Source organism: Lutjanus erythropterus, chromosome 7, assembly GCF_056507025.1.
Source record: "Lutjanus erythropterus isolate fLutEry1 chromosome 7, fLutEry1.hap2, whole genome shotgun sequence".
Taxonomy (NCBI): domain Eukaryota; kingdom Metazoa; phylum Chordata; class Actinopteri; order Lutjaniformes; family Lutjanidae; genus Lutjanus; species Lutjanus erythropterus.
Window position 1 is genome coordinate 34478140 of NC_139323.1, and position 26990 is coordinate 34505129.

General features: G+C 37.8%; 2 protein-coding genes across 2 annotated transcripts in view; both read left to right on the forward strand.

Moving 5' to 3' along the window:
* Nucleotides 1-26990, forward strand: part of LOC146324288 (complement factor H-like) — a 51351-nt gene that overhangs the window by 22326 nt on the left and 2035 nt on the right. Inside the window, exons 17-31 of the mRNA XM_084723507.1 lie at nucleotides 1460-1628; nucleotides 1927-2109; nucleotides 3231-3336; nucleotides 4101-4177; nucleotides 5659-5850; nucleotides 6023-6202; nucleotides 7415-7600; nucleotides 8994-9173; nucleotides 12856-13048; nucleotides 13603-13616; nucleotides 22959-23090; nucleotides 23851-24030; nucleotides 24472-24651; nucleotides 25592-25789; nucleotides 26147-26335. Of these exons, the coding sequence (XP_084579633.1) occupies nucleotides 1460-1628; nucleotides 1927-2109; nucleotides 3231-3336; nucleotides 4101-4177; nucleotides 5659-5850; nucleotides 6023-6202; nucleotides 7415-7600; nucleotides 8994-9173; nucleotides 12856-13048; nucleotides 13603-13616; nucleotides 22959-23090; nucleotides 23851-24030; nucleotides 24472-24651; nucleotides 25592-25789; nucleotides 26147-26335 (2359 nt within the window). The remainder of the gene's footprint in view (nucleotides 1-1459; nucleotides 1629-1926; nucleotides 2110-3230; nucleotides 3337-4100; nucleotides 4178-5658; nucleotides 5851-6022; nucleotides 6203-7414; nucleotides 7601-8993; nucleotides 9174-12855; nucleotides 13049-13602; nucleotides 13617-22958; nucleotides 23091-23850; nucleotides 24031-24471; nucleotides 24652-25591; nucleotides 25790-26146; nucleotides 26336-26990) is intronic.
* On the forward strand, nucleotides 14424-21757 carry LOC146324289 (complement factor H-related protein 2-like). The gene is made up of 7 exons (XM_084723601.1): nucleotides 14424-14583; nucleotides 15371-15550; nucleotides 15975-16154; nucleotides 17108-17305; nucleotides 20002-20187; nucleotides 20422-20601; nucleotides 21411-21757. Exons 1-7 carry the CDS (start codon nucleotides 14514-14516, stop codon nucleotides 21602-21604), a joined length of 1188 nt encoding a protein of 395 aa, XP_084579727.1. The 5' UTR covers nucleotides 14424-14513; the 3' UTR covers nucleotides 21605-21757.

Genomic DNA, 26990 nt, shown 5'->3' on the forward strand with positions numbered 1-26990 from the left:
CAGATAGGATGTAAAATGGTTGTGCCTTTGGTAGGGATTTCTATTGGTTCGGCGTAAGTAGAATTAAGAGGAAATGGCTCTGGGAGTGAGTTGGAGTGCTGCTTTCAGAGATCGACACACTTTGTAGTATGACGCACAAAATAATATTGTTAGGCTTGATTGACCTGTATATATATATGTATTTTTTATGTGTGAAAAAAAAAGATTATTGTGATCTCTGTGGGCGTTATCCAATTCGATGAGTTTCCGGCCCTAATGCTGGGCTGATAACACCTGAATACATTTCAGGTGTTGATCAATCTCAGCAGTCCTCTGATTGGATGTTTGTAAATGGAGGCAATTTTTGTCTTTATGTATGGGTAGAAATGTTTGTATGCTGCTAGTATACCTAATGAAGGTCGTCCAGACCGAAACGTCGTTGTTGGATATCTAATAAATTAACAGAAAGCGAGACAGTGTGCGGGGGCCTTTTCTGTTTTTCTTCAAGAGATCCATGCAGGAAAATCTGAAAAGACCCGATAAATAATGGCAGGAGTGTCACTGAAATAAAGAAGAAATATTTCAGTATGAAAATGGCTCTGGTGTTTGAATCTGAAAAGAAAATGTACAAGAAAAGAATGCAACTAGTTCTCCTGAATCAAACCGCCGCAGAGCGAATCTGTTTGTGCGAGTGGTTCTTGCATCAGGCCCAGTGACCTCGAATTGAGAAACACAAGGGACAGTGACTCTTCTTTTGCAGGAACCGAATTCTGAAATTTCATCAGCAGCTTTGCTCATTTGATGAACTTTCAAGCTTGAATCACTGCAGTGCAAATAAACACGTTGCTGTTTTAGCACTGTCAGTACAATTTAATCATAACTGCTCCACTGACTGATGTTTCCACTGAATGATTTTTACAGTGGACTTTATACTTTAGTATCAACTCTTTTCATGCCACATTGAACAATCAATACTGGGCAGAAACGGTTTAATCACTAACACACTCAGAAACATATTAACCAGTTTGTTTTTTGTAAAGTTGGTTCAAAATAGTAAAAAAAAATGGACGTGATCTGCATTTAATTTATATTTACGTTAATGCTGCTCTGTATTATATTATTTGTTGTATTTCTGTATGTTTTTGCTAAAACTTCCCCGTGCCATCCTGTCAAATAGAGACCAAATTTGATGTGATTTATCATAAATGTCTCCTGACATCTGTCCTAAATTAAGTTACGTCAAGACAGCCTTAGTGGAGTGGACATTCAAGAATGTATCAGTGAATGCAGGACGTTATTTTTTGATTGAAAAGCCAACTTTCTTGCAGCATTTTATGGCTTAAGTTATAGAATTCCAAAGAAAAATACCATATGTAAACTCTCTAGAGCTTCCCATAATGCCTGTGTGTCATGTTGTGTTCATACAGCGTTGTACAACCCCACTGGGCGGTCCATGTTGTGACCCTTGGCACTCCCTGAGGGCTGCAGCTGGGGACAAACATATAGGGGGAGAAAACAGAGTTTGTCAAAGCAGTTCGACTCAGTCCGACGGTTTGACGCTGCACAGCTGCTTGTCGAAATGCGATTGTCTTTAATCCTTTTGTTTCTCCAGCTGTGGGGGGACGCGCGAGCCGCTTCATCACAGGATAGTAAGACAGACCTTTTTAAAATGCTTTCTTTCTGAAAAACGTTAATTCAAAGGGAGAGGGGAAGCAAAGACAAGAAATATTCAGAGATTTCAGTGTTAATTACATGTTTTGATTTGTGGTATTGTGTATGGGATTGTAGATTTAGTATGTAAGGTATAAGCTCAAAATTGATTCATACGTTTTGATATGACTGTAATCTGGCATCTGTGTCACACAGTTGCTCAGAAGATGCTCAGAAGTTGGTTGAGATGACTGAAGATGTCCAATTTCCTCTATTTTTTCCCCACCATGTTGCTAGGAACTTGTTCACCGCCGCCAGTTGTTGATCATGCCTTCGTGTCAGAGGAGACCCAGAAAGACGTGTATGAAATGGGAGATGTGATACGTTACACTTGTGACGTGGGTTACGTATCATTTCCAACCACCAGATATGTCTGTTCAAACGTTGGCTGGCAGCCTCTCCACGAGGGAAAATGCTCCCGTGAGTAAAACGGCTTTTTTTTTTTTTTGTTGCAACTTGCAGTGAACCTTTTGTAAGCAGAAATTCATGATATTTTCCAATTATAAATTATTATAAATTTATAAATTTAATTTTTCCTTAGGGGAAAAACAGAGTGAACAAAAATGTGTTACTTTAAAAAAGTTTGAACAGAGAGGAAGCAAAAGTAAAAAATATTCTTCACTCAGTTTAGATTTTTTTTTTTTAAAAAAGGTAAAAAAAAAAAAAAAGTAGATGTATAAAAGTAAAAATTTGTCCTCTGAAGAACATTTCTACTGACTTGTATTTGTGCAAAGCTAACTGAACCTCACCCGTTCTCAATAGTCAAGTTAATCTATCCGTCTTTTTTGTCTTATGTATTTTTTCTTTTTACTTCCGTTATGTTTTTGGTTTTTGTTTTCTCATATTTTGAATTGTCTTAGTCTCATGTTTTTAATACTACTACTATAGCAGTACTATATACTTTACTTTACTATACTATAGTACTTTAGTATATACTTTAATACCTTTTTCATTTTCTTCTGTAATTTTTTGTCTTTTTACATCCTTTATGTGGTTTTTTTTGCTTTGTTATACCTTTTTATGTTGTTTTTGTCATGTTAGGTATTTTATGTCGTTTTCATCTTGAATCGTTTTCATTTTGTTTCGTCTCTTTGCGTTGTTTTCATCTTATTACCTATGGTGTTGTTTTCCAGCAGGGTGTGCCATGTTCTCTTTTGTTTTTCTCCAACTTTATTGAGTAAACAAAGCGTTTTAGTCTAAGATGCTGGTGATCTACTGTGACCTCTAGTGGTAATGGATGTCGCTCACGGCACCTTTAACCACCCAATTAATCAGATTATGGTACTGAAAGAGTTTTTAAAAATGTTGTGTTAGGTTTCTGATGATAATTCCCAGTAACTTGACATTAATCTGCCTCTTCAAGGCCATGAACCAATAATATGGCCTCTGCACAACATATTATTATCAACAAAAACATCTTTGTCAGTTTGCTAGTGCTGGTAACTAAAATCCAACGAAGAATAAAGACCAAAGTTCTACACTGGGCTAAAATATGTTGGGTTGATGAATAAAAAAAACTTTTTTTGTTCCTTTCTTTTCAGTGAAGCCTTGTCAACTTCCTGATGATATTCCCCATGGCTATTATGAATTTATCAATGGTGACAGCTTTGCTTTTGGAGCAACTATCAGATACTACTGTAATGAAGGGTACGTGGATTTGGTATGATTCACAGAAACTAGAAATAATAGTTAAATAAAAAGCTGTTGTAAGCAGTACATAGGCACTCTAAGAACATTTAAGAACATTTTTAAGTGTTAGTAATGTACATACCTTACATGTGAAGCTGCAACGATTAATTATTGAATTGATTACGAAATAAATCACCAGCTATTTTGATAACTGATTAATCAGTTTGAATACTTTAACTAAAAAAATGCCAACAATCCCTGATTTCAGCTTCTTAAATGTGAATATTTTCTGGTTTCTTTACTCCACCCTGACAGTAAACTGAATATGGACAAAACGAGACGTTTGAGGGTTGGACTTTGGAGAACACTGGTCAATCCTTTCTCACCATTTTATAGACAGAACAACCAATTGACTCAAGGAGAAAGTGATTAACAGCTTGATCGATAATGAAAATAATCGCTACAGATACAACTTGAAAAACAGGTTGAAAAATATTTACAGTGAAAAGATTGTGACAAGATTAATTAATCGATTAATCAAGAAAATGATCAACAGATGAATCGACAATGGAAATAATTGTCAGTTGCAGCCCTAATTATATGATAAAAGCTATGTTAAATTATGTTTAGTTTGTAGTATATTGTCAGTCACCTGATGCACCACTTAAAGGTTGAGGTCAGGAATTTGAAAAACCACCAGAACTTCTGAAAACTCTGTAAAGTGTTTATATAACTATATAACTTATGTTTCTCTGCAACATTTCTATAACTGTTCATTGCAGGTATCACATGGTGAGTAAGGAAGACACCAGGATATGTAGGCTGGACGGATGGACCAGTCGCGTGCCAGTTTGTGATCGTAAGTCTTAGTAACGGACAGAAGTTGCTACAGTGTTGTTACTATCAACTTTATAGCTGCACCTGGAAACAAATTTGCTTGTTACTTGCATTGCCAGACGGAAAATGTTACAGCATCGTACCAGAGGAGGAGAGAACAAATGCATAATTTCAGTAACAGATAACACAGTCTTGGATAAAGTTTACTTTCTCTATAACTATGCCTGTTAACGGAGCAGTAGTACTGTATCAGCATACTTTATGCCCAGTACTTCAAAGTAAAATGCCTCAATCAGCTGATCCATACTGGGGTGTTGCTCTGGGAGGAACTGAATGGAAACAGACACATGGCTCAGAACAAATAAGTTTTGCGAGGGAACACAAAACATTTTGTGAGGTAACAAAAAATATGTTGTGAAAAAACACAAATGTATTGTGAGGGAATGCAAAACAAAAAAAGTCGTGCCGTGACCCTCAGGGGGCTCCGTAGTAAACAGCTTCTTTCACGATTTAGTTTTTTATAGTTTTGGGTTTTGTTTTTTTTATTTTGAAATGAAAATATGTCAGCTGCCAAGTGCCAAGCACGCTTTAAAAGCATATAACGGGAAAGGTGTCCTTTTCCTTTTTCATTTTTTATTATTAAAACAAAAACACGAGCATCGTGTTGTTTTCTTTTTTTTTTCCCTTTTTTTCTATTTCTAAATGTGAATTGGTAAACAGCCCGTTTCCTGATTTAGTTTTTCTCATTTTAAAACAGAAATCCATCAGCTGCCAAGTACACTTTCAAAACAAAAAACGGGAGAGGGTTTGTCCTTCCTTTTCCATTTTAATTTTTTCATTATCAAAACAAAAAGAACAAGAATCGTGTCTTTTTCCATGCTTTGTTTCCCCATTTCTAAATGTGAGTCGTAAACAGTCAGTTTCCCGATTTCATTTTTCTCATTTTAAAATGGAAATATTTTGGCCGTCAAGTACGCTGTCCCAACAGCAACGGAGGATAATCAGTGCTGTGGTGTTTTAACCTTCCCCTGCGAGGCAGCTGGATTCATGGGATCATGACATCACATGAGAATCCATCTTGCCAGACTTCAAGTTGTCCGCACCAAAAGTGGTGCAGCTGGTCATCGTCCTCGGAGGGACTACTGGCAGCGAAGGGCGTGGTTTTAGGTGTGGTGACAGCATGAAGCGTCCATGGAAACGACTCGTTGGCTTTGGCGAGAGTTTGACCTGACTGGTTGAAGTAAGCTCGTGTTAGACCCAATAGACAGATGGCTCATCCGATCATCTGCCAAGTATATTTTTTTAAGTGCCTGCCCTTTTCCAAACCGTTTCTAAGGACGACTTCCAACATGTGTAACAAACTATCTGCCGTGTCAGGTTAATTTCAACCCATCCACCACACAAAAATCTATTCAATTTAACTTTCTACATATTCAAGGTTTATTTAATCATCAAATTGTCGCTGTTTTTTCCTTCACTGACCTGACTGTCGTGTCTAATCAGCTTTGAGGTGTGACCCCCCGCCTGCAGACAGACAGTTATCAGTAACAGGTTTACCAGACAACGATGAGGCCATACTTCCTGACCGCTTCATCCAATTCAGCTGTGATGTTCCTGGGACACGTCTGAATGGCAGTTCCATGTTGATATGTGGTAAAAATGGACAGTGGGATAATCCATTTCCCACTTGTGAAGGTAAACCCTTTACAATTTTAAAAATCTGTACACAATATTCAATTTTTTTAAGTGTTACAGTGAGCTAAAATGACTGCATACATTATAAGCGTGGCCCCTGTGTGACATAAACTCACAGTCCAGCGTTCCTCTGAGTTTTTCATGTGATAATATGTGTTTTATTTTATTCTAGAGATCGCTTGTGAACCTGGCGAGAGACACAGTCATCTTACTGGACTTCCAGCAAATGAAAAAGTGAAGGTTGGACAGAAACTACAGCTTCAGTGCAGAGCTCCATATTCACTGGATGGACCTGAAGAAATTCAGTGTTTACCTTCTGGGAACTGGGATTCAAAATTTCCAACTTGTGTTGGTATGTTCACCCTCACTGGAGAGTATCCCATTTAATTTTATTTTGCCCTTCTTTTTATTTGCATTTCTGACTTTACCTGTCTCTTTAGGCAAACCTGAATATAATTCATAGTACAGAGTAAAAAGATTCAGTCATAGAAAATAGTTTTTAAAAAATCCAGATATTTTAGAGTACACACAGGAGATTTTATTTGGGTCACCAAACAAATAAAGCACTATAGAAGAAATTATGCAAATTTAAGATTTTCATTAGTACACCTTTTATGAAGCATTTAAAACATGTATATTGTTTCACTGATGAGATGAGAGGATAAAACAGTGAATTCTGCCTAAGTGCGCTTGTTTTGTCGCATTTATGAAGTAGGCTAAAATGCCCTTTATTGTTGTTCTAATAAGAGGAAAAAAGACAATAAGTCAGCCTTTTAACTCGTCCTTTATTTGTCATTTAGAAAATATTCAACATGTGTATGTATTTTCAACAATAATTTTATCACTTGTTTTCCTCAAGAAGGGAACTTTGAAGAGAACTTTATAAGATTTTGTCCTCTAGAAGGACACTTTACAGGGAACTTTATCATGTTTTGTTCCCCTTTCCTGGCTGTGTGTCTCCTCTCATGTGGTGTGTGGCAGGTGTCCTGTGCACACACAAACTGTTGCACATTTTTTTAAAATCTGTTTGTGTGAAATGCTTTTCTGACATGAATGAAAAAAACAAAATAATCCCTTCAAGTAATCTATTCTTAAAGACGGTAACTGTATTCAGAATATCACCAAACGTCTGTCTACCAGTTAAATAAGACTGACACCAGGCGAGTTCACCATCAGAAACTCTCACTCATTTATCAGTTAAAATATCGTGGTCGCTTGTATCTAATGCTGCAGATTGGACGTTTTCTAAAAACCTGTTAATGATTAAAAGCTATTTCCTCTAAAAGTTTGCCAAAGAAAGGTAAATTAGAAAAGGGTCTTTTAGATTTGTTAAGGCTCTGGAAGCAGGATTTAAACAGCTTGGTTGGGACAGGGTCTAAAACACATTTGGAGGATTTCATCCTGCTGATTAAAAAAAAGAAATGTCTTGATTGAAACTTTAGTAGGTAATATCCCAATATTTTCTTCTACTTTGTTAAAGAGATTTGGAAGTTTATATTTACATCATATACTGTTTATACTGTACAAACCTCTGTATAATACAGAATTGTCTTATTCCAAACAGACATATGCCGAGTCCCACGTGAACTACCAGGCCTACGCATCATCAACCATGTACCAAACAATCAACTAAAAGTTGGACAAAGCCTCAGGCTGGCTTGCCGCTCCAGTTGGCTGTATCTTCAAGGGAAAGACACAATTGAATGTTCAGCAGGTGGACAGTGGCGTGATCCTTTCCCAACATGTGGAGGTAAATCAAGTTTGTCTGTGTCCCTCTGCTACTTATCTAAGAAAATGGAGAGAAAACGTGATCCATGAACCGTCAGATGTTTGCACACCTCTCCAAAAGGGGTCTGAACAAGGGCTGAATATTATAACCTTCATAGAGGCTGTTGTATTACACTGCAGTTAAGCTAGAAAGGTGTAACAAGAAGCAAGATGACGTGAAAGATGGATCAAGAAGTCGCAAGACAAAAAGAATGTAACAAGACGTAACGGGTGTAACAAGACACAATATGGCTTAAATGACATAACAAGACATAACAAATGAAAAGCTACTAGTGGTGGAAAGAGTACTTAAAATCTGTACTCTGTTACATTGCTAAAATATTACTCATTTGCAAGTAAAAGTACTGGTCTTAGAAATATATTTCAGTAAAAGTACAAAGTATTTGTCGCAAAAGTTACTCAGAGTATTAGTTACTTCTAACTGTTTATGTCACAGTCACCTCTCTAAAACTAGGGTTGTAAATTTTGTGCGTTTTCCTGAACCAATAGTTGAAAACACTAACAACTGATTAACCATTAATAATTTATAAGATACAGAGCACATTTCATTTTCATTAATGGCAATTAATTGGTTAATGATTAATCAATAATCATCCTTACTCCAAATGTTTGCAGCTGCACTATTTTGTTTTGTTTTTCAGTTTTCATTGGCCCATTTGTGCGCTGAACGCTGAAACAAAGGAAAACAAGACCAAAATTATGCAAGAAGAAAAAAATTATGTAAAGGACATAACAATTTGAAAAAGTCTTTACTAGATGAAGAAAGAAAAAAAGAAGAAGAAAAATATATAAAAGACGCAAAAAGGATTTAAATGTGTAATAAGAAAAAAACGTAAAAGATCTAAAAAAAAAAAAAAAAAAAAGTAAAAAGATGAATAACAGTGAAAAGGGAAAAATTGACAAAAGTGACCTGACAAGATGAACATTGGTGTAAAGGACATAACACAACAAAAAGATGTAATGAGACAAAAAAAAAAACGTTAAGGACCTGACAAAATGATAAAGATGCAACAAGAAAATAAACAACGTGAAAGATGCAACAAGATGTTTAAGACGTAACAAGACAAAAAACATGAAACAAGACAAAACAATGTTACAAGATGAAAAACAATGTGAAAGATGTAACAAAACATTAAAGGTGTAATTTAAAAAATGGCATAAAACATGGAACAAAACAAAGCATGACAAGATGAGACAAAACAATGTCACGAGATAAACATAAAGACATTGTAACTTTTCAAAGAAGCTGAATCAGTACTTTCACTTTTTTCTTTTCCATGACGGGTTTTCTGTGATGTTGATTCCCAGGAAACCTACTAAACTGTTCACTTCTGTTGTTGCAAACATTCTTTTAGCTCCAGTGGGTTGTGGGACAGCACCAGCCCTTGAAGATGGAGACACCAAGGGAACTTCTCGATTCGAGTACAGACATGGTGAAAGAATTGAATATGTCTGTCAGAATTTTTACACCATGCAGGGTGACCCTCACAGAACCTGTAACAACGGTGAATGGACTGGAGAGATGAAATGCCTCAGTAAGTTACAGCTCTCTTAATGTTTCATGTTGCATTCTGTGAGGAGTTTGCATTACAGTTGCGTTGCTTATCAGTATTTGCATGTTGCAACTTGAATAATATTAACATAACTTATTAATTATGTTGAATAATTACACACCAACAGTGGTAGAGTATGACTGAGGATTTTTATTGTACTGTACTGTACAAATTTGAGGTACTTCACTTGAGTATTTTCTTTTCATGCCAACTAAACTTTAGAGGGGAATATTGTATTTGTTACTTTACTGTAATTATTTGACTAGACCAGTTATTAGTTATCATAATGCTCTAAAACAGGGTTACTGAACTTTCTTTGCTCAGGGTCCACTTTTGTAAAATTACAGGAGGCCAGGGCCAGTTAATAAACAAAAAATAACCTTATTTATCATATAAAATAAATCTACATTAATTGGCCCATAACTCATCTTTCTTTTAAATCCTTTATTTCTAATTTCACCTAATTAACGTATGAACTAAATTAACCGTGCCGCATTTAATAACTGCATTTTAGCTGTAAATCCTTAAGATTTAAATGAATGATTACAACAATAGTTTTCAACTACCTGATGTCAGTGTAAACAAAGTCCTAAAAACATGGAAAATCCACGATGACAACAAGAACCAACTAAAAGATGCTTTCAGAGGCAGTTCACTGAGGAGCGCTGGTTAAAATCTGTCATTTCCAGAACTTGGCAGGACATATTAATCAACTTTAACTGGTTTTGATGCTATTATACAGATGCACCAGTATTGTGCATGTGACTCCTGTAGTTACTGATGGTAACAACAGACAAGCGTTGTCTTGTTTTCGCAGTCAGCATCAAACTCACTGAAAAAGCACAGTGCATTTCCTGTCGCAACTTCAAAATAAAAGTTAACTCAATTACAGTAAATTACATAGCAGTAAATTAGTACAGTATTTTTTTTTCCTGGATTTTCTCCAACTCACACGAAGACTGTCTTGGTGGATAAATAGCACTACAGTCCAGGGGAAAAATATGTTACTTTGTATTTTGGAGTGAGGTGCTCCTTTAAATAAATACAGAGATATATATCATCCCTCTCACTCACCAAAAATGCCGTGGTTTGTCTTTCCACTGTCCAAACAATTATCTCTTCTGGTTTGTTCAAAATAAATCATGACCAAGGGGGGAGAAGGTAAATAATGAACAGCAGAGCCCTGGGGGACACCTGAGGTGACGGGGACTGGATGGGAGGTGAATGATTTTAACTGAATGAACTGAGTGCGGCCTGAAAGGTATGAATGAAACCACTTAAGAGGTGTGTTTGTGATGCCAAGAGAGGAAAGTCTGTCCAGAAGGATGGTGTGTGAAACTGTGTCGAAGGCTGCAGTCAGATCAAGCAGAAGGAGAATGGATAGTGAACCGGAGTCAGCAGCAAGGAGGAGGTCATTAGTGACTTTAAGGAGTGCTGTTTCAGTGCTATGGAAGGGACGGAAACCAGATTGGAATTGTTCATATAAACTATTGCAGGATAGATGGGTGTGGAGTTGAACAGCAACTGTTTTTTCAAGAATTTTGGAAATTAATGGAAGATTTGAGATTGGGCAGAAGTTATTGAGGTTATTGGGATCTGAACCAAGTTTCTTGAGTATTGGGGTTACAGCAGCTGTTTTGAGGGCAGAAGGAACAACACCAGTGGTAAGGGAAGAGTGTATTATGTCTGTGATAAGAGGGGACAGAGAGGGGAGGGTGGCTTTTACAAGGACAGTGGGAAGAGGGTCTAATTGGCAGGTTGATTGGATTTCTTAATGAATTTGGAGACTTCATTGACTGAAGGTAGGGTGAATACTGAGAGTGAATGGGTGGGGGCAAATGGAACTGGGGCAGGTGAGGTTGAAGCAGAGGTGGATGTAAGTTGTTGGTGAATATGTTTAATTTTTGAAGAGAAAAATGATACCAAAGTATTGCAGAAATCAGAAGAGTACAGGTGAGGAGGAAGTGAATCTGGTGGTTTTGTAATATTTGTGAGTAAGGAGAAAAGGGCCTTAGAATTACCCTCATTTGAACTGATTAAACCAGAGTAGTATATGGATTTGGCTGTAGAAATGCAGTCTTTGTAGTGGAGAATATGATTTGAATACATGTCTTTGTGCACAGTGAGACAGGTTTTCCGGAGTCTTTCAAGTTGACGTCCTTTTGCTTTTAACTGTCTGAGAGTGGGAGTGAACCAAGGTGCAGTATGAATGAATGACACAGATCTGGTTTTGAGTGGAGCAAGATTATTTAAAAGGTTATGAAGGCTGTTGCTATAGTGTGAGAGCAATTCATCCGGGGTAGAAAACCTGTCAACACTGGGAAGTCTGTTGATACAAGAGGATAAACTGTCCAAGTTGATGTCCTTAATTTTTTAAGGAAAGTTATATTGCGTGGAGGGTTGGATTTAGAGAGTGAGAGATTAACACTGAATGATAAAGACATATGGTCTGAGAGAGGGAGGGAATCTGCTTTGCAGTCAGCAGGTGTAACACCTGAGCAGCAGATTAAGTCCAAGATATGTCCTTTAGCATGTGTGGGAAAATTGATATATTGCTGTGGTCCAAAACTGTCCAAACAGGATGTGAAGTCTTTGGTGAGAGTATTATTGACATTGTCCATATGAATGTTAAAATCCCTGAGAAGTATTATTATTGGTGAGAGTGTGGAGAGGTACATCGGGAAGGCTGAAAAGTCGGTAATAAAATCCTTGTTAGGTTTCGGTGGACGATACAAGGTGGCAACAATAGTGGGAATAGGTCCAGAGAGCTGACATACAGTGGCCTCAAATGAGTGACAGACAGGAGCATTCACAGGCGCTATCCTCCACTTCTCGTGGTAAATTATCGCGAGACCTCCCCCTCGACCGGAATCACGAGGTTGAGCGATGTAAACAAACCCTGGAGGAGTAGCATCATTAAGTGGAGTAAAGTCATTCGGCTGCTGCCATGTTTCAGTTAAGCATAAAATCAGCAAGGAGATCCTGCACAAGATATCCCTTACTCTTGAGTGAATGGATGTTAAAAAGACCGAAGTTGACAGTAGTCCTGCTGTGGTTGTGCCAGCTGACCTAGCCAGGCGGGCCAGCACACTGTGATCAGCACGACGACCGGTGTTCCTCAGTGGACGCCGAGCAGTAGACCAGAAAGACTTGATGGAGTTGGATCCGTCCCACCAGAGGTTCCGGCGGGAGCCGCGGTGAATGTATTTCTGACAGGGCAGGTGTAAAATGTCTGAGTGTGGAAGCAGAGCTGGTGGTGGTGGCACATGCAGGTGGAAGCGGAGCTTAAGAAGCTCAGCGGCAGAGTACTGGAGCAGTGCGGTTGTTGGATGATGGACTAAGGACAGGACAGGACAGGACAGGACAGGACAGTCCAGGCCAGCACAAGCCACACACAACTAGCCCACATAGTTGCTGAGGCTGTGGCAGCAGCGGAGGCAGCAGGTAGGCTTATCTTAGCCCAAACACACACAGACACGGATGTCAGCTAACATACGAGATAGGAGGACTGGGTTAACGAATGCTCATAGATAACAACTGCAGAGTCCACAGGCAATAAAATTACTAAAAAGTTTTAAGAAAGCCGGGGAGCAGCGTGCCAGCGTTCACTCATATGATGGTTCCTGACATTACTAAAATGTTATTTATCTTTTTTCTCTTGCAGAACCCTGCACTGTGAATGAAGAAGTCCAAAGAAGCCATAATATTGAATTCCTGTATTCTTATGAAATAAAGTTGTATGCACCCCATAATGATTTTATCACCTTCAAGTGTACCAGAGGAACAAGACATGACCGCCGAGTATCCATGCGTCAGCAATGTGTTGATGGTGTGATGAACTTTCCCACTTGCCATTAAAGGTTTTTAGTCAGCTGGATGTGATAAACATGACCTGGCTGGACAAACATGTAAATGATTAACCAAAGTGCAACGTTTGACCACTTATGTACTGACACTGCATCTCTGCTTCAGTGCTGTGTTTTGGTCATTTTAATAAAACATATATCTTCACTTGGTCTGTTTTCTGCCTCTAAAATCTTATGAGCGCAGAGTCATACCGTCATAGCAAAGTACACTGAGTTTCTGCATGTCCATCAACTCTTCCTTCAACCCTCACACACCCAAATAAACAAAACAGAACAGACAGAAAAACAAGCAGGAGAGAGAGAAAAAAACCCACACCAAAATATATATATATATATATATATTTAAAACTGTACAGAACAAAACAAAACAAAATGATGAAGTAGAATAAATTAACATTTTTTTTTACTTCATGAAAAACTTCATGATCCATAATCCACAGTCTATATATGTATTTAAAGGCTCAAAGCCATGAAGTCCAGTCAGGAAAAAAAGGGGAAAAACAAAGACCAGAGCTCATGAAAGATATGTCCTCCATTATTTTCAGTCAGTTGCCTAATGGTAGGAATTGTGATAACTGGTCCAGGAACAGCTGTTAAGAAGAAGGGGATTCATTTTTCCAAAATAAAAGTATACATTTCTTTGCTAAATATGTTACGGTTATTAATATTATGCATTTTTGGGAAGGGATAGAGGATATTTGACAGTCCCAATCCTCTAAAACAGTTTGCTGCATCTGTCAGTCTAAGAAAGAGTGATGATCACTGAATACAATATTTTCTATAGAATCATAAGATAAGTGAATAAATAATAGAAGAAAATATAAAATGTAGAAAATACCAAACTATAAAGGAGCTTTGGCTCTGCTGAGTGGTAATTACAGCCAGTTTACACTACATGCTTGAGCATTATGTGTGTGTGGTGTTGCCGGCTGGTTTTTATTTTGGCGTCCATATAAACAGGTTGGAGCAGCCACACAGCCTGCAATTTAAAGAAAAAAATCTCTAATATATTTATTGATAATTAATCCTAAAATGACCATCACATGTCATCAGAGATCAAGGAGTCACGCTAAATTGAAATACTCGCTTCTCTGTTTTTGTTTGCTTGTCTCATGTTATTTAGGGTTCAAATTATTACTGACTGTCTGCTGAATGACCAGGTGTCTGCTTATGAATACACGTTTATAACAGTTAATTTGAGTGATCTCAAGAAAAGATTAAATCAAAGGCCACTGGACTTTTGTGTTTGGAGTTTTGAGAAATCGAGTCGTAGTTACAGGAAACTTGTGTAAACAATTGCGAAAAGAGCTTTTGAATGATTGGCTGAGAACAGACGCGACATTCGTCGCAGTCCCGCTGGGCGGTCCGTGTTGAGAACCTCTTTGCTCCCTGAGGACTCGAGCTGGGGACAAACAAACAGAAAATCTGCTCAGAAGACGACATCTGTCAAAGCAGCATGAAGTTACCTGTAATCCTTCTGTTTCTCCAACTGTGGGTGAACGTGGAAGTTTCTTCTTCACAGGATGGTAAGTGGGAGGCTTTTAATTACTGAAATGTTGTGATTTGGCTCAGTGGAGATACAGTGTTTAGGCTAAACACAGTAACACGATGCTTTATGCAAAGAGAAGTGAGACAAAGACATTTTTGATTTGTGTTATTTCTTTATTACAGAAGAATTAGTGCATATGTACATGGGGAATATAATTATTGTCTTGAAATGTTTAATATATAAAGCCATGAGGCCCAGGCACACTTTATTCTCAGCATGGTATTTCAACTGAACTTTCACTATTTCTACTTTATTTTCAATATTCTCACTTTATTCAACGTTAGTCTCAAAATGTTAAAAAAAAAAAAAAAAAAAAAAACTTCCCTCACTGACTTTTTTCTTATGTCTGACATTAATATTGAAAGTTTGAATTTATTCTCAACATTTCAACTTTAATTTGAAAACACTATTATCTTAAAAAGTCGAGGATTTTTTTTGCGGTGCTGCTTCCAATGACTGAATAATATCTTTTTTGTAGACCCGAGTCATAGATACAAGAAGGCTAACTCGCTAAATTGATATGTTGTAGTTTAAAATGCCCATGTTTGTGTACAGATATGTCATTGATGTTCATCAGTGTAACAGTACTGCAGTTTACACAGAGGACAGTTCATGCAGCCTGTGACGGCAAACTGCATTCTCCTCTGAGTGAACATTTTTGCAGTTCTTTTAATGAAATCATTTATTTTCCCTGTGATGTCCATTCTTACATCTCTTTTTCATGCTGTTATGAGGACTCATGTTTCCATTGTCTTGTCTCTTAGTGTGTTCGAGGCTCCCAGACGTTCCCCACGCCTTTGTGTCATTAGACACCACAAAATCTGAGTACCAACAAGGAGACGTGATACATTTCTCCTGCGAACCTGGGTATACATCGAGTCAAATCTCCAAATATGTGTGCATGAGTGAGGGCTGGCTGGCAGTCCGACAGGGAACATGCTACTGTAAGTTGACTGGCTTTGTGTTCTACGCAAAACTTAATATCAAAGTGTACAGAGCATTGCTAAATGTCAACAACAATGACAAACCTTGTGTTCTTTTCCATAAGTGTGACAAAAAAAAAACAGTAAATAAAAACATTGAGTTGGTTCATTGATGTAATGAAAATGCAGGATTATATATTTTAATTCAACAAAATGACCACCTTAGCTGTTCTAGAGTTAATGTTGTAGTGTTCCAGGTATATCCAACTTGAAGACTCTGAGCATATGGAGAAATGCATGTCCCATCTTACCTGGGGATCCCCGTGGAAAAGTCAACCCTAAACCTGCCCCACTTTTTACAGTACTATAAGTACATGTCACACACTACTGAGGACGAGACAATGCATGTAATCTTTTCTCATGTTGCCATGTTGCTGTTTGTTAGCATGTTCAACGCTGCCAGATGTTCCTCATGCCCATGTGTCAGAAGAGACCAAAAAAGCTGAGTACAAAGAAGGAGACATGATAGACTTCACCTGTGACCCTGGTTATACATCGGGTCAAACCTCCAAATACGCGTGCATGAGAGAGGGCTGGCTGGCAGTCCGTCAGGGATCGTGCTACAGTAAGTTGATTGGCTTTGTGTTCTACGCAAAACTGAATGACTTCTGTTGCTACTCTGCATTACTGATGCTGATTGATGATCAAAATCAAAATATAGAATTAACTCAGAAAAAGTAGTTGTGATATGACGTGCTGAGGACGGCCCTGCCAGTACGATTTCTTTCTTTTTAAACAGCAATGATGTCACTCATTAATGAAGATATTTAGCTGCATTTTCCTCCCTCCAGCTTTATCTTCTGTGCTCTCCATTTTTTCGTCACACTGCTCAACCACGCGCTCTGCACTGACTGAAAGTTGTGTTGACATATACGTGCATGCCATCAGAGCTCCCTCTTCTGCGGGGTTTCACCTGTCCTGTTTGTTTGTAATATAGTTTTTAGTTTTGATGCTTAAATATTAATATTTGCTGCAGTGGCATTGCTGCACGTATTGAAACAAAACTGAAAGCAGCCTCTCTGATGATTAAATTATCTTTTAAATGATGTCTAATGAGGTCTTGCTGAGTGTTGTATTGATGTCTGAGTGTTTTCTATAGCAATTTACGTAAATGATCAGAGAAGCTGCTGTCAGTAATCATCGCAGTAACATTTCCATGTGTGCAGTAATGTTGCAGCGGCATCAGGTCATGCCTCTGATCGTGCATAAAAGCACACACACGGTGTCTCTGGGGAGACGATTCAGCCTGTTTCATCCACCTGCAGTCCAGTCTGTTAATCATAAGGTTCATTTTTATGACCTGTCTGTCCAACCCGTAGGTTAACTGCTGTGCCTGCATCACTACAGGCGGGTCATTTCCCTGTTCGCTTTCCCCACTTACCAAACTCTAACACTCTGACTGGTTTGATTCAATACAACTCCTTTGTGCTTGCCTCTTTACTTGGCACCCAAATTACGCTGTGTTGCTGTATGCTGTGATGGGTGGTCACGGTCAGTGGTCTGACTGTTTGTTTTTAGTTGCAGCTTCGGGCTGCAACCCCCCACCTGCGGATGGAGGCATCACAATTAAAGGTTTACCAGAAAATGATGATCTCATAGTTCCTGATCAGGTGATCACATTCAGCTGTGATGGTCCTGGGAAATATCTGAGTGGCAGTTCCGTGCTGATATGTGGTGAAGATGGACAGTGGAATAATCCATTCCCTTCTTGCAAAGGTAAAGATCAAAGTGACCGTGTATCCATATAATTTTACTGTAGAACATGTTATAGCATGATACGCCCATTTACACTTGATTTTACAAGATGTTACAACTGCAGCTGCTGTGGAGCAATTTTTATGAAAACTGCACACAACACTGACACTGATCATAAAAGTTCATAAAGCATCCAGCCAACTTTTGCTGTCTGCTGTTTGGTGCTGAGCAGGTAGAACACAGTAGGGATGGGCCGATCAATTCTGCAAGATCGATACATTGATACTCACAGGCTACTCATTTGGCACTGATTCCTGTAAAAAAAAAAACAATTGACAAAAACCTTATATAAATACAATGCATGCGTGCCTGCATGACTTTCAAATGTTTTTGTTGTAACATGACTGTAGAGACCTATGAGACATTAGAATCCTACACTTCTGCATCAAACTTCTGAGACAGTGGCAAAGGAAACGTAATGGGCTGAAGTGCTACTTTTCACCTATTTGTGATAAGGAAGCGCCACAAAGCAGCAACGAGTAACGTCTTAAAACATTTAGAAACAACATAGCCTGAAAGTTATAAGCAGGCTGATGATTATTTATTTTAGTGTCATATTTATTACACTATTCCTGTAAAATAGCCTAGTTTAATACTTCCTTGCACAAACATTTTTATTCAATTGGACTGATTTTTTTTTTTTTTTTTTGGATAAAGCTGTGATTAATGGTATATATCAGTATGAGTAAAATTATGACAAAAAACTATCAGTATCGTATTGAATTTAAAAAGTTTGGTATAGCCCACCCCTACATAGTTTACAGTGGATTTTCAGAGCTTTAATGCTGAAATTTCTGAAAAAAAAACGACAGTTAATTTTTGACGATTTGTTTTTAACACACTTGCAAATTCAAGATTTACAGTTTTTCTCAACCATTTTGGCTCATTTTTGGAATCAGTCCTAACTTTCTCAAAACTTTAAGAACAAATTGTTACGACTGTTTTGTGGAACATCACAACCTCATTACGTTTTGATGATGAAAAGTTGTTTTATCACTTTGTGAGCTGTACTACTCAAAATGTTCGGCTGCTTTTTCACTGTGACAGTCAACCATGCAATTGTTTCTTCTATGCTAATTTTTTTTTCTTAACACTGATTGCTCACTAAACTATGCAATGTCAGTTTTGTCTCATTGAACGCTGTTATGCATCACATCGAGCTTTAGATTCAGATTTCAACAGTAGATAAAAGTTTACTGGTAAAAGTCAATTATGCACAACACAGTAGTACACAGAAAACAACAATGAACTAAAAGACTATTAATCTCTGCCAGTAACCAATAAATCATCGTCACTCACTTTATCTCAACAACCCATTTTATATGTGATCTGTTACTAATATCAAAATATCGATTATAGCCTCTTTAAGAAAAATATCTACATCTGGGTTGAAACTTGAGTAAATGTCCACATTTCCTCTTACTGTGGCTTTGTATATTTCAAATAAATAGCACATTGACATAGATTTGCATCAAAGAGTCGCACCTGGGGAGACATAAACTGCAGTCCACTGAGTCTGTCATATAATAATATGTTTGTTTGTTATTTGTCCCAGACATCACTTGTGAACTTCCTGTGATGCACCGTCAGCTCTTTGTAGCTGGACTACCAGCAGCAACTGAAACAATGAAGCCTGGTCATGAATTACGGTTTCATTGCAGCAATCCACATTTGCTGGAAGGGTCTGAAGAAATCGAATGTTTACCAACTGGGCAGTGGAGCTCACCCTTTCCAACTTGTGCTGGTATGTTCACTCTCATTGGACGTTAATAACATTTTACATTTATTTTACTCACCTTTTTATTGGCGTGTTTGAGTTTTGTCATCTTTTGAGACAAACTTGAATATTAATTCACATTACAGAGACCAAGTGCAGAAATTCACAGTACTGCTCAAAGAAAATTGATGATAATTAGATGAGGACAAATCCAAGTATTTTCAGACTGATTAAAGATAAGAAACATAGGAAACGGATGTTGACGTGTGAGATATGTCAAAAGTCCCATTAAGTTCAACTTGGAGGAAGCACGAACAAGCTGTGGTACAACACTGACACGATCATATCATCATATTTCAAGTTGATATGTTGAACTTCTTAGCAAAGGGTTGCTTATTTACACATGCAGCAGATACAGACAAATGTAAGAATTGATTTGGAGTTGTGTTTCTGGATGTGTGGTAGATAAAAGTCAAATGTCCACTCTCGAAGTGGTCATAATTTCTCAAAGGAGACTCTGGTTTTGAATTTGAATCATTTGAATCAAATGTATTTTTTGGTGCTTTGAGCACTACAAGCCAAGTGCATTTAGTGCGAATATAATAATATAATAATTACATTGGAGAGAAGGCATCTCTACCGCCAATATCTTCAAACGTCTGCAGCTCATACCAAAAAAAAATCTAGATGGATAAATAGCACAACAGCTAAGAGGAAAAGTATGTATTTCTGGTATTCGGGCGAACGGTTCCTTTAACATAGAAATAATGATTTTATTCTTTTAATAAGAAAGAAGTATCTTGATTAAAACTTTAGTGAGTAATATCCCTATTACACGAGATTTGGACTGACAAAAACCAAAATGTCAGATCTTAAATCTGATACTACTGTTTATACTGTGCAAACCTCTTTAAAATACAGATTCTCTTATTCCAAACAGACATATGCCGAGTCCCACGTGAACTACCAGGTCTACGCATCATCAACCATGTACCAAACAATCAACTAAAAGTTGGACAAAGCCTCAGGCTGGCTTGCAGCTCCAGTTGGCTGTATCTTCGAGGGAAAGACACAATTGAATGTTCAGCAGGTGGACAGTGGCGTGATCCTTTCCCAACATGTGGAGGTAAATCAAGTTTGTCCGTGTCCCTCTGCTACTTATCTAAGAAAATGGAGAGAAAACGTGATCCATGAACTGTCAGATGTTTGCACAAGATAAAGACATTTTTCACTTTCGCCTGAGTAAAGAAGTTGAATCAGTACTTTTACTTTTTTCTTTTCCATGACGGGTTTTCTGTGATGTTGATTCCCAGGAAACCTACTAAACTGTTCACTTCTGTTGTTGCAAACATTCTTTTAGCTCCAGTGGGTTGTGGGACAGCACCAGCCCTTGAAGATGGAGACACCAAGGGAACTTCTCGATTCGAGTACAGACATGGTGAAAGAATTGAATATGTCTGTCAGAATTTTTACACCATGCAGGGTGACCCTCACAGAACCTGTAACAACGGTGAATGGACTGGAGAGATGAAATGCCTCAGTAAGTTACAGCTCTCTTAATGTTTCATGTTGCATTCTGTGAGGAGTTTGCATGACTCATTTTGGTTATCAGTGAGTGAGGTTATCAGAGTCTTTACATATTACATTAATATTACATAATAAAAGTGGACAAGCACTGAAGAATAAGAAACATTCAACAACAAAAAATTACTGAATAGAAATGTAGAATTTCCATGAGAGAGCATGTTAAAAAAAATAGTCAGCTGAAGATTTTACAGGTCAAAGGTAAGTAGTGTAAGTAGTAAAAGTGTTACAGGCATCAAATTCTGAATGAGCGCATATTTGCAAACAATAAAGTTAATCAGTTTGAACATTAAACATCTTGTCTTTGTACTATATTCAATTGAATACAAGTGGAAAATGATTTCATTCTGTAAATTATTACAAAAATGGGCAAGGAAGGTGAAGGGGTTTTTATGTGGGTTTGCAAACAGCCTTAACAAGGTCTGATGATCAGAATCAGAATATCTTTACTGTCATTGTAACATGTACAATGAAATTAAAATGTCCAACCAGTCGGTGCATCATTCAGGTCGTATAAAGATTATAAAGGGGCATAGTAAATAAATAAATAGTTTCAAATAAATAAGATATAAAAAACAAACACACAATCATACATTCTGTGATACAACCTTTCTATCTGTTTCACAGTTTGTTGGTCAGTAATGCTCTATGTTGAGTATTGTTACTGGTTACATTTTGGGAAGAAGTGTTTAGTTTTCAAGCACAGTATGTTGTACAGTGATTCCTGACATTACTAAAATGTTATTTATCTGTTTTCTCTTGCAGAACCCTGCGTTGTGAATGAAGAAATCCAAACAAGCCATAATATTGAATTCCAGTATTCTGATGAAATAAAGTTGTCTATACCCCATAATGATTTTATCACCTTCAAGTGTACTGGAAGAACAAGACATGACCGCCGAGTATCCATGCGTCAGCAATGTGTTGATGGTGTGATGAACTTTCCCACTTGCCATTAAAGGTTTTTAGTCAGCTGGATGTGATAAACATGACCTGGCTGGACAAACATGTAAATGATTAACCAAAGTGCAACGTTTGACCACTTATGTACTGACACTGCATCTCTGCTTCAGTGCTGTGTTTTGGTCATTTTAATAAAACATATATCTTCACTTGGTCTGTTTTCTGCCTCTAAAATCTTATGAGCGTAGAGTCATACCGTCATAGCAAAGTACACTGAGTTTCTGCATGTCTGTCAACTCTTCCTTCAACCCTCACACACCCAAATAAACAAAACAGAGCAGACAGAAAAACAAGCAGGAGAGAGAGAAAAAAAACCACACCAAAAAATATTTATATATTTAAAACTGTACAGAACAAAACAAAACAAAATGATGAAGTAGAATAAATTAACTTTTTTTTTTACTTCATGAAAAACTTCATGATCCATAATCCACAGTCTATATATGTATTTAAAGGCTCAAAGCCATGAAGTCCAGTCAGGAAAAAAAGGGGAAAAACAAAGACCAGAGCTCATGAAAGATATTGTGATAACTGGTCCAGGAACAGCTGTTAAGAAGTAGGGGATTCATTTTTCCAAAATAAAAGTATACATTTCTTTGCTAAATATGTTACAGTTGTTCATATTATGCATTTTTGGGAAGGGATAGAGGATATTTGACGGTCCAAATCCTCTAAAACAGTTTGCTGCATCTGTCAGTCTAAGAAAGAGTGATGATCACTGAATACAATATTTTCTATAGAATCATAAGATAAGTGAATAAATAATAGAAGAAAATATAAAATGTAGAAAATACCAAACTATAAAGGAGCTTTGGCTCTGCTGAGTGGTAATTACAGCCAGTTTACACTACATGCTTGAGCATTATGTGTGTGTGGTGTTGCCGGCTGGTTTTTATTTTGGCGTCCATATAAACAGGTTGGAGCAGCCACACAGCCTGCAATTTAAAGAAAAAAATCTCTAATATATTTATTGATAATTAATCCTAAAATGACCATCACATGTCATCAGAGATCAAGGAGTCACGCTAAATTGAAATACTCACTTCTCTGTTTTTGTTTGCTTGTCTCATGTTATTTAGGGTTCAAATTATTACTGACTGTCTGCTGAATGACCAGGTGTCTGCTTATGAATACACGTTTATAACAGTTAATTTGAGTGATCTCAAGAAAAGATTAAATCAAAGGCCACTGGACTTTTGTGTTTGGAGTTTTGAGAAATCGAGTCGTAGTTACAGGAAACTTGTGTAAACAATTGCGAAAAGAGCTTTTGAATGATTGGCTGAGAACAGACTCGACATTCGTCGCAGTCCCGCTGGGCGGTCCGTGTTGAGAACCTCTTTGCTCCCTGAGGACTCGAGCTGGGGACAAACAAACAGAAAATCTGCTCAGAAGACGACATCTGTCAAAGCAGCATGAAGTTACCTGTAATCCTTCTGTTTCTCCAACTGTGGGTGAACGTGGAAGTTTCTTCTTCACAGGATGGTAAGTGGGAGGCTTTTAATTACTGAAATGTTGTGATTTGGCTCAGTGGAGATACAGTGTTTAGGCTAAACACAGTAACACGATGCTTTATGCAAAGAGAAGTGAGACAAAGACATTTTTCATTTGTGTTATTTCTTTATTACAGAAGAATTAGTGCATATGTGCATGGGGAATATAATTATTGTCTTGAAATGTTTAATATATAAAGCCATGAGGCCCAGGCACACTTTATTCTCAGCATGGTATTTCAACTGAACTTTCACTATTTCTACTTTATTTTCAATATTCTCACTTTATTCAACGTTAGTCTCAAAATGTAAAAAAAAAAACTTCCCTCACTGACTTTTTTCTTATGTCTGACATTAATATTGAAAGTTTGAATTTATTCTCAACATTTCAACTTTAATTTGAAAACACTATTATCTTAAAAAGTCGAGGATTTTTTTTGCGGTGCTGCTTCCAATGACTGAATAATATCTTTTTTGTAGACCCGAGTCATAGATACAAGAAGGCTAACTCGCTAAATTGGTATGTTGTAGTTTAAAATGCCCATGTTTGTGTACAAATATGTCATTGATGTTCATCAGTGTAACAGTACTGCAGTTTACACAGAGGACAGTTCATGCAGCTGCATTCTCCTCTGAGTGAACATTTTTGCAGTTCTTTTAATGAAATCATTTATTTTCCCTGTGATGTCCATTCTTACATCTCTTTTTCATGCTGTTATGAGGACTCATGTTTCCATTGTCTTGTCTCTTAGTGTGTTCGAGGCTCCCAGACGTTCCCCACGCCTTTGTGTCATTAGACACCACAAAATCTGAGTACCAACAAGGAGACGTGATACATTTCACCTGCGAACCTGGGTATACATCGAGTCAAATCTCCAAATATGTGTGCATGAGTGAGGGCTGGCTGGCAGTCCGACAGGGAACATGCTACTGTAAGTTGACTGGCTTTGTGTTCTACGCAAAACTTAATATCAAAGTGTACAGAGCATTGCTAAATGTCAACAACAATGACAAACCTTGTGTTCTTTTCCATAACTGTGACAAAATAAAAAATAAAATAAAAAAAAAACAGTAAATAAAAACATTGAGTTGGTTCATTGATGTAATGAAAATGCAGGATTATATATTTTAATTCAACAAAATGACCACCTTAGCTGTTCTAGAGTTAATGTTGTAGTGTTCCAGGTATATCCAACTTGAAGACTCTGAGCATATGGAGAAATGCATGTCCCATCTTACCTGGGGATCCCCGTGGAAAAGTCAACCCTAAACCTGCCCCACTTTTTACAGTACTATAAGTACATGTCACACACTACTGAGGACGAGACAATGCATGTAATCTTTTCTCATGTTGCCATGTTGCTGTTTGTTAGCATGTTCAACGCTGCCAGATGTCCCTCATGCCCATGTGTCAGAAGAGACCAAAAAAGCTGAGTACAAAGAAGGAGACATGATAGACTTCACCTGTGACCCTGGTTATACATCGGGTCAAACCTCCAAATACGCGTGCATGAGAGAGGGCTGGCTGGCAGTCCGTCAGGGAACGTGCTACAGTAAGTTGATTGGCTTTGTGTTCTACGCAAAACTGAATGACTTCTGTTGCTACTCTGCATTCATAATTAGAATGATGATCAAAATCAAAATTAACTCAGGAAAAGTAGTTGTGATATGACGTGCTGAGGACGGCCAGTATGATTTCTTTCTTTTTAAACAGCAATCATGTCCCTCATTAATGAAGATATTTAGCTGCATTTTCCTCCCTCCAGCTTTTTCTTCTGTGCTCTCCATTTTTTCGTCACACTGCTCAACCACGCGCTCTGCACTGACTGAAAGTTGTGTTGACATATACGTGCATGCCATCAGAGCTCCCTCTTCTGCGGGGTTTCACCTGTCCTGTTTGTTTGTAATATAGTTTTTAGTTTTGATGCTTAAATATTAATATTTGCTGCAGTGGCATTGCTGCACGTATTGAAACAAAACTGAAAGCAGCCTCTCTGATGATTAAATTATCTTTTAAATGATGTCTAATGAGGTCTTGCTGAGTGTTGTATTGATGTCTGAGTGTTTTCTATAGCAATTTACGTAAATGATCAGAGAAGCTGCTGTCAGTAATCATCGCAGTAACATTTCCATGTGTGCAGTAATGTTGCAGCGGCATCAGGTCATGCCTCTGATCGTGCATAAAAGCACACACACGGTGTCTCTGGGGAGACGATTCAGCCTGTTTCATCCACCTGCAGTCCAGTCTGTTAATCATAAGGTTCATTTTTATGACCCGTCTGTCCGACCCGTAGGTTAACTGCTGTGCCTGCATCACTACAGGCGGGTCATTTCCCTGTTCGCTTTCCCCACTTACCAAACTCTAACACTCTGACTGGTTTGATTCAATACAACCCCTTTGTGCTTGCCTCTTTACTTGGCACCCAAATTACGCTGTGTTGCTGTATGCTGTGATGGGTGGTCACAGTCAGTGGTCTGACTGTTTGTTTTTAGTTGCAGCTTCGGGCTGCAACCCCCCACCTGCGGATGGAGGCATCACAATTAAAGGTTTACCAGAAAATGATGATCTCATAGTTCCTGATCAGGTGATCACATTCAGCTGTGATGATCCTGGGAAAAATCTGAACGGCAGTTCCGTGCTGATATGTGGTGAAGATGGACAGTGGAATAATCCATTCCCTTCTTGCAAAGGTAAAGATCAAAGTGACCGTGTATCCATATAATTTTACTGTAGAACATGGTATAGCATGATACGCCCATTTACACTTGATTTTACAAGATGTTACAACTGCAGCTGCTGTGGAGCAATTTTTATGAAAACTGCACACAACACTGACACTGATCATAAAAGTTCATAAGGCATCCAACAAACACAGAGCGACATTATTATTCATTCGAACTCATGTTTATAATCACCTATACAGGAAACTATATTTCAAATAAATAGCACATTGACATAGATTTGCATCAAAGAGTTGCACCTGGGGAGACATAAACTGCAGTCCACTGAGTCTGTCATATAATAATATGTTGGTTTTTTTGTTGCAGACATCACTTGTGAACTTCCTGTGATGCACCGTCAGCTCTTTGTAGCTGGACTACCAGCAGCAAATGAAACAATGAAGCCTGGTCATGAATTACGGTTTCAATGCAGCGATCCACATTCGCTGGAAGGGTCTGAAGAAATCGAATGTTTACCAACTGGGCAGTGGAGCTCACCCTTTCCAACTTGTGCTGGTATGTTCACTCTCATTGGACGTTAATAACATTTTACATTTATTTTACTCACCTTTTTATTGGCGTGTTTGAGTTTTGTCATCTTTTGAGACAAACTTGAATATTAATTCACATTACAGAGACCAAGTGCAGAAATTCACAGTACTGCTCAAAGAAAATTGATGATAATTAGATGAGGACAAATCCAAGTATTTTCAGACTGATTAAAGATAAGAAACATAGGAAACGGATGTTGACGTGTGAGATATGTCAAAAGTCCCATTAAGTTCAACTTGGAGGAAGCACGAACAAGCTGTGGTACAACACTGACACGATCATATCATCATATTTCAAGTTGATATGTTGAACTTCTTAGCAAAGGGTTGCTTATTTACACATGCAGCAGATACAGACAAATGTAAGAATTGATTTGGAGTTGTGTTTCTGGATGTGTGGTAGATAAAAGTCCAATGTCCACTCTCGAAGTGGTCATAATTTCTCAAAGGAGACTCTGGTTTTGAATTTGAATCATTTGAATCAAATGTATTTTTTGGTGCTTTGAGCACTACAAGCCAAGTGCATTTAGTGCGAATATAATAATATAATAATTACATTGGAGAGAAGGCATCTCTACCGCCAATATCTTCAAACGTCTGCAGCTCATACCAAAAAAATC

Excerpts from the sequence above, each read along its gene's own strand:
- LOC146324289 (XM_084723601.1), top strand. The coding sequence starts at position 14,514 with ATGAAGTTACCTGTAATCCTTCTGTTTCTCCAACTGTGGGTGAACGTG. Across the intron at positions 16,155-17,107 it reads CCGTCAGGGATCGTGCTACA|TTGCAGCTTCGGGCTGCAAC; the intron begins GTAAGTTGATTG and ends GTTTGTTTTTAG. Across the intron at positions 20,602-21,410 it reads TGGAGAGATGAAATGCCTCA|AACCCTGCGTTGTGAATGAA; the intron begins GTAAGTTACAGC and ends TTTCTCTTGCAG.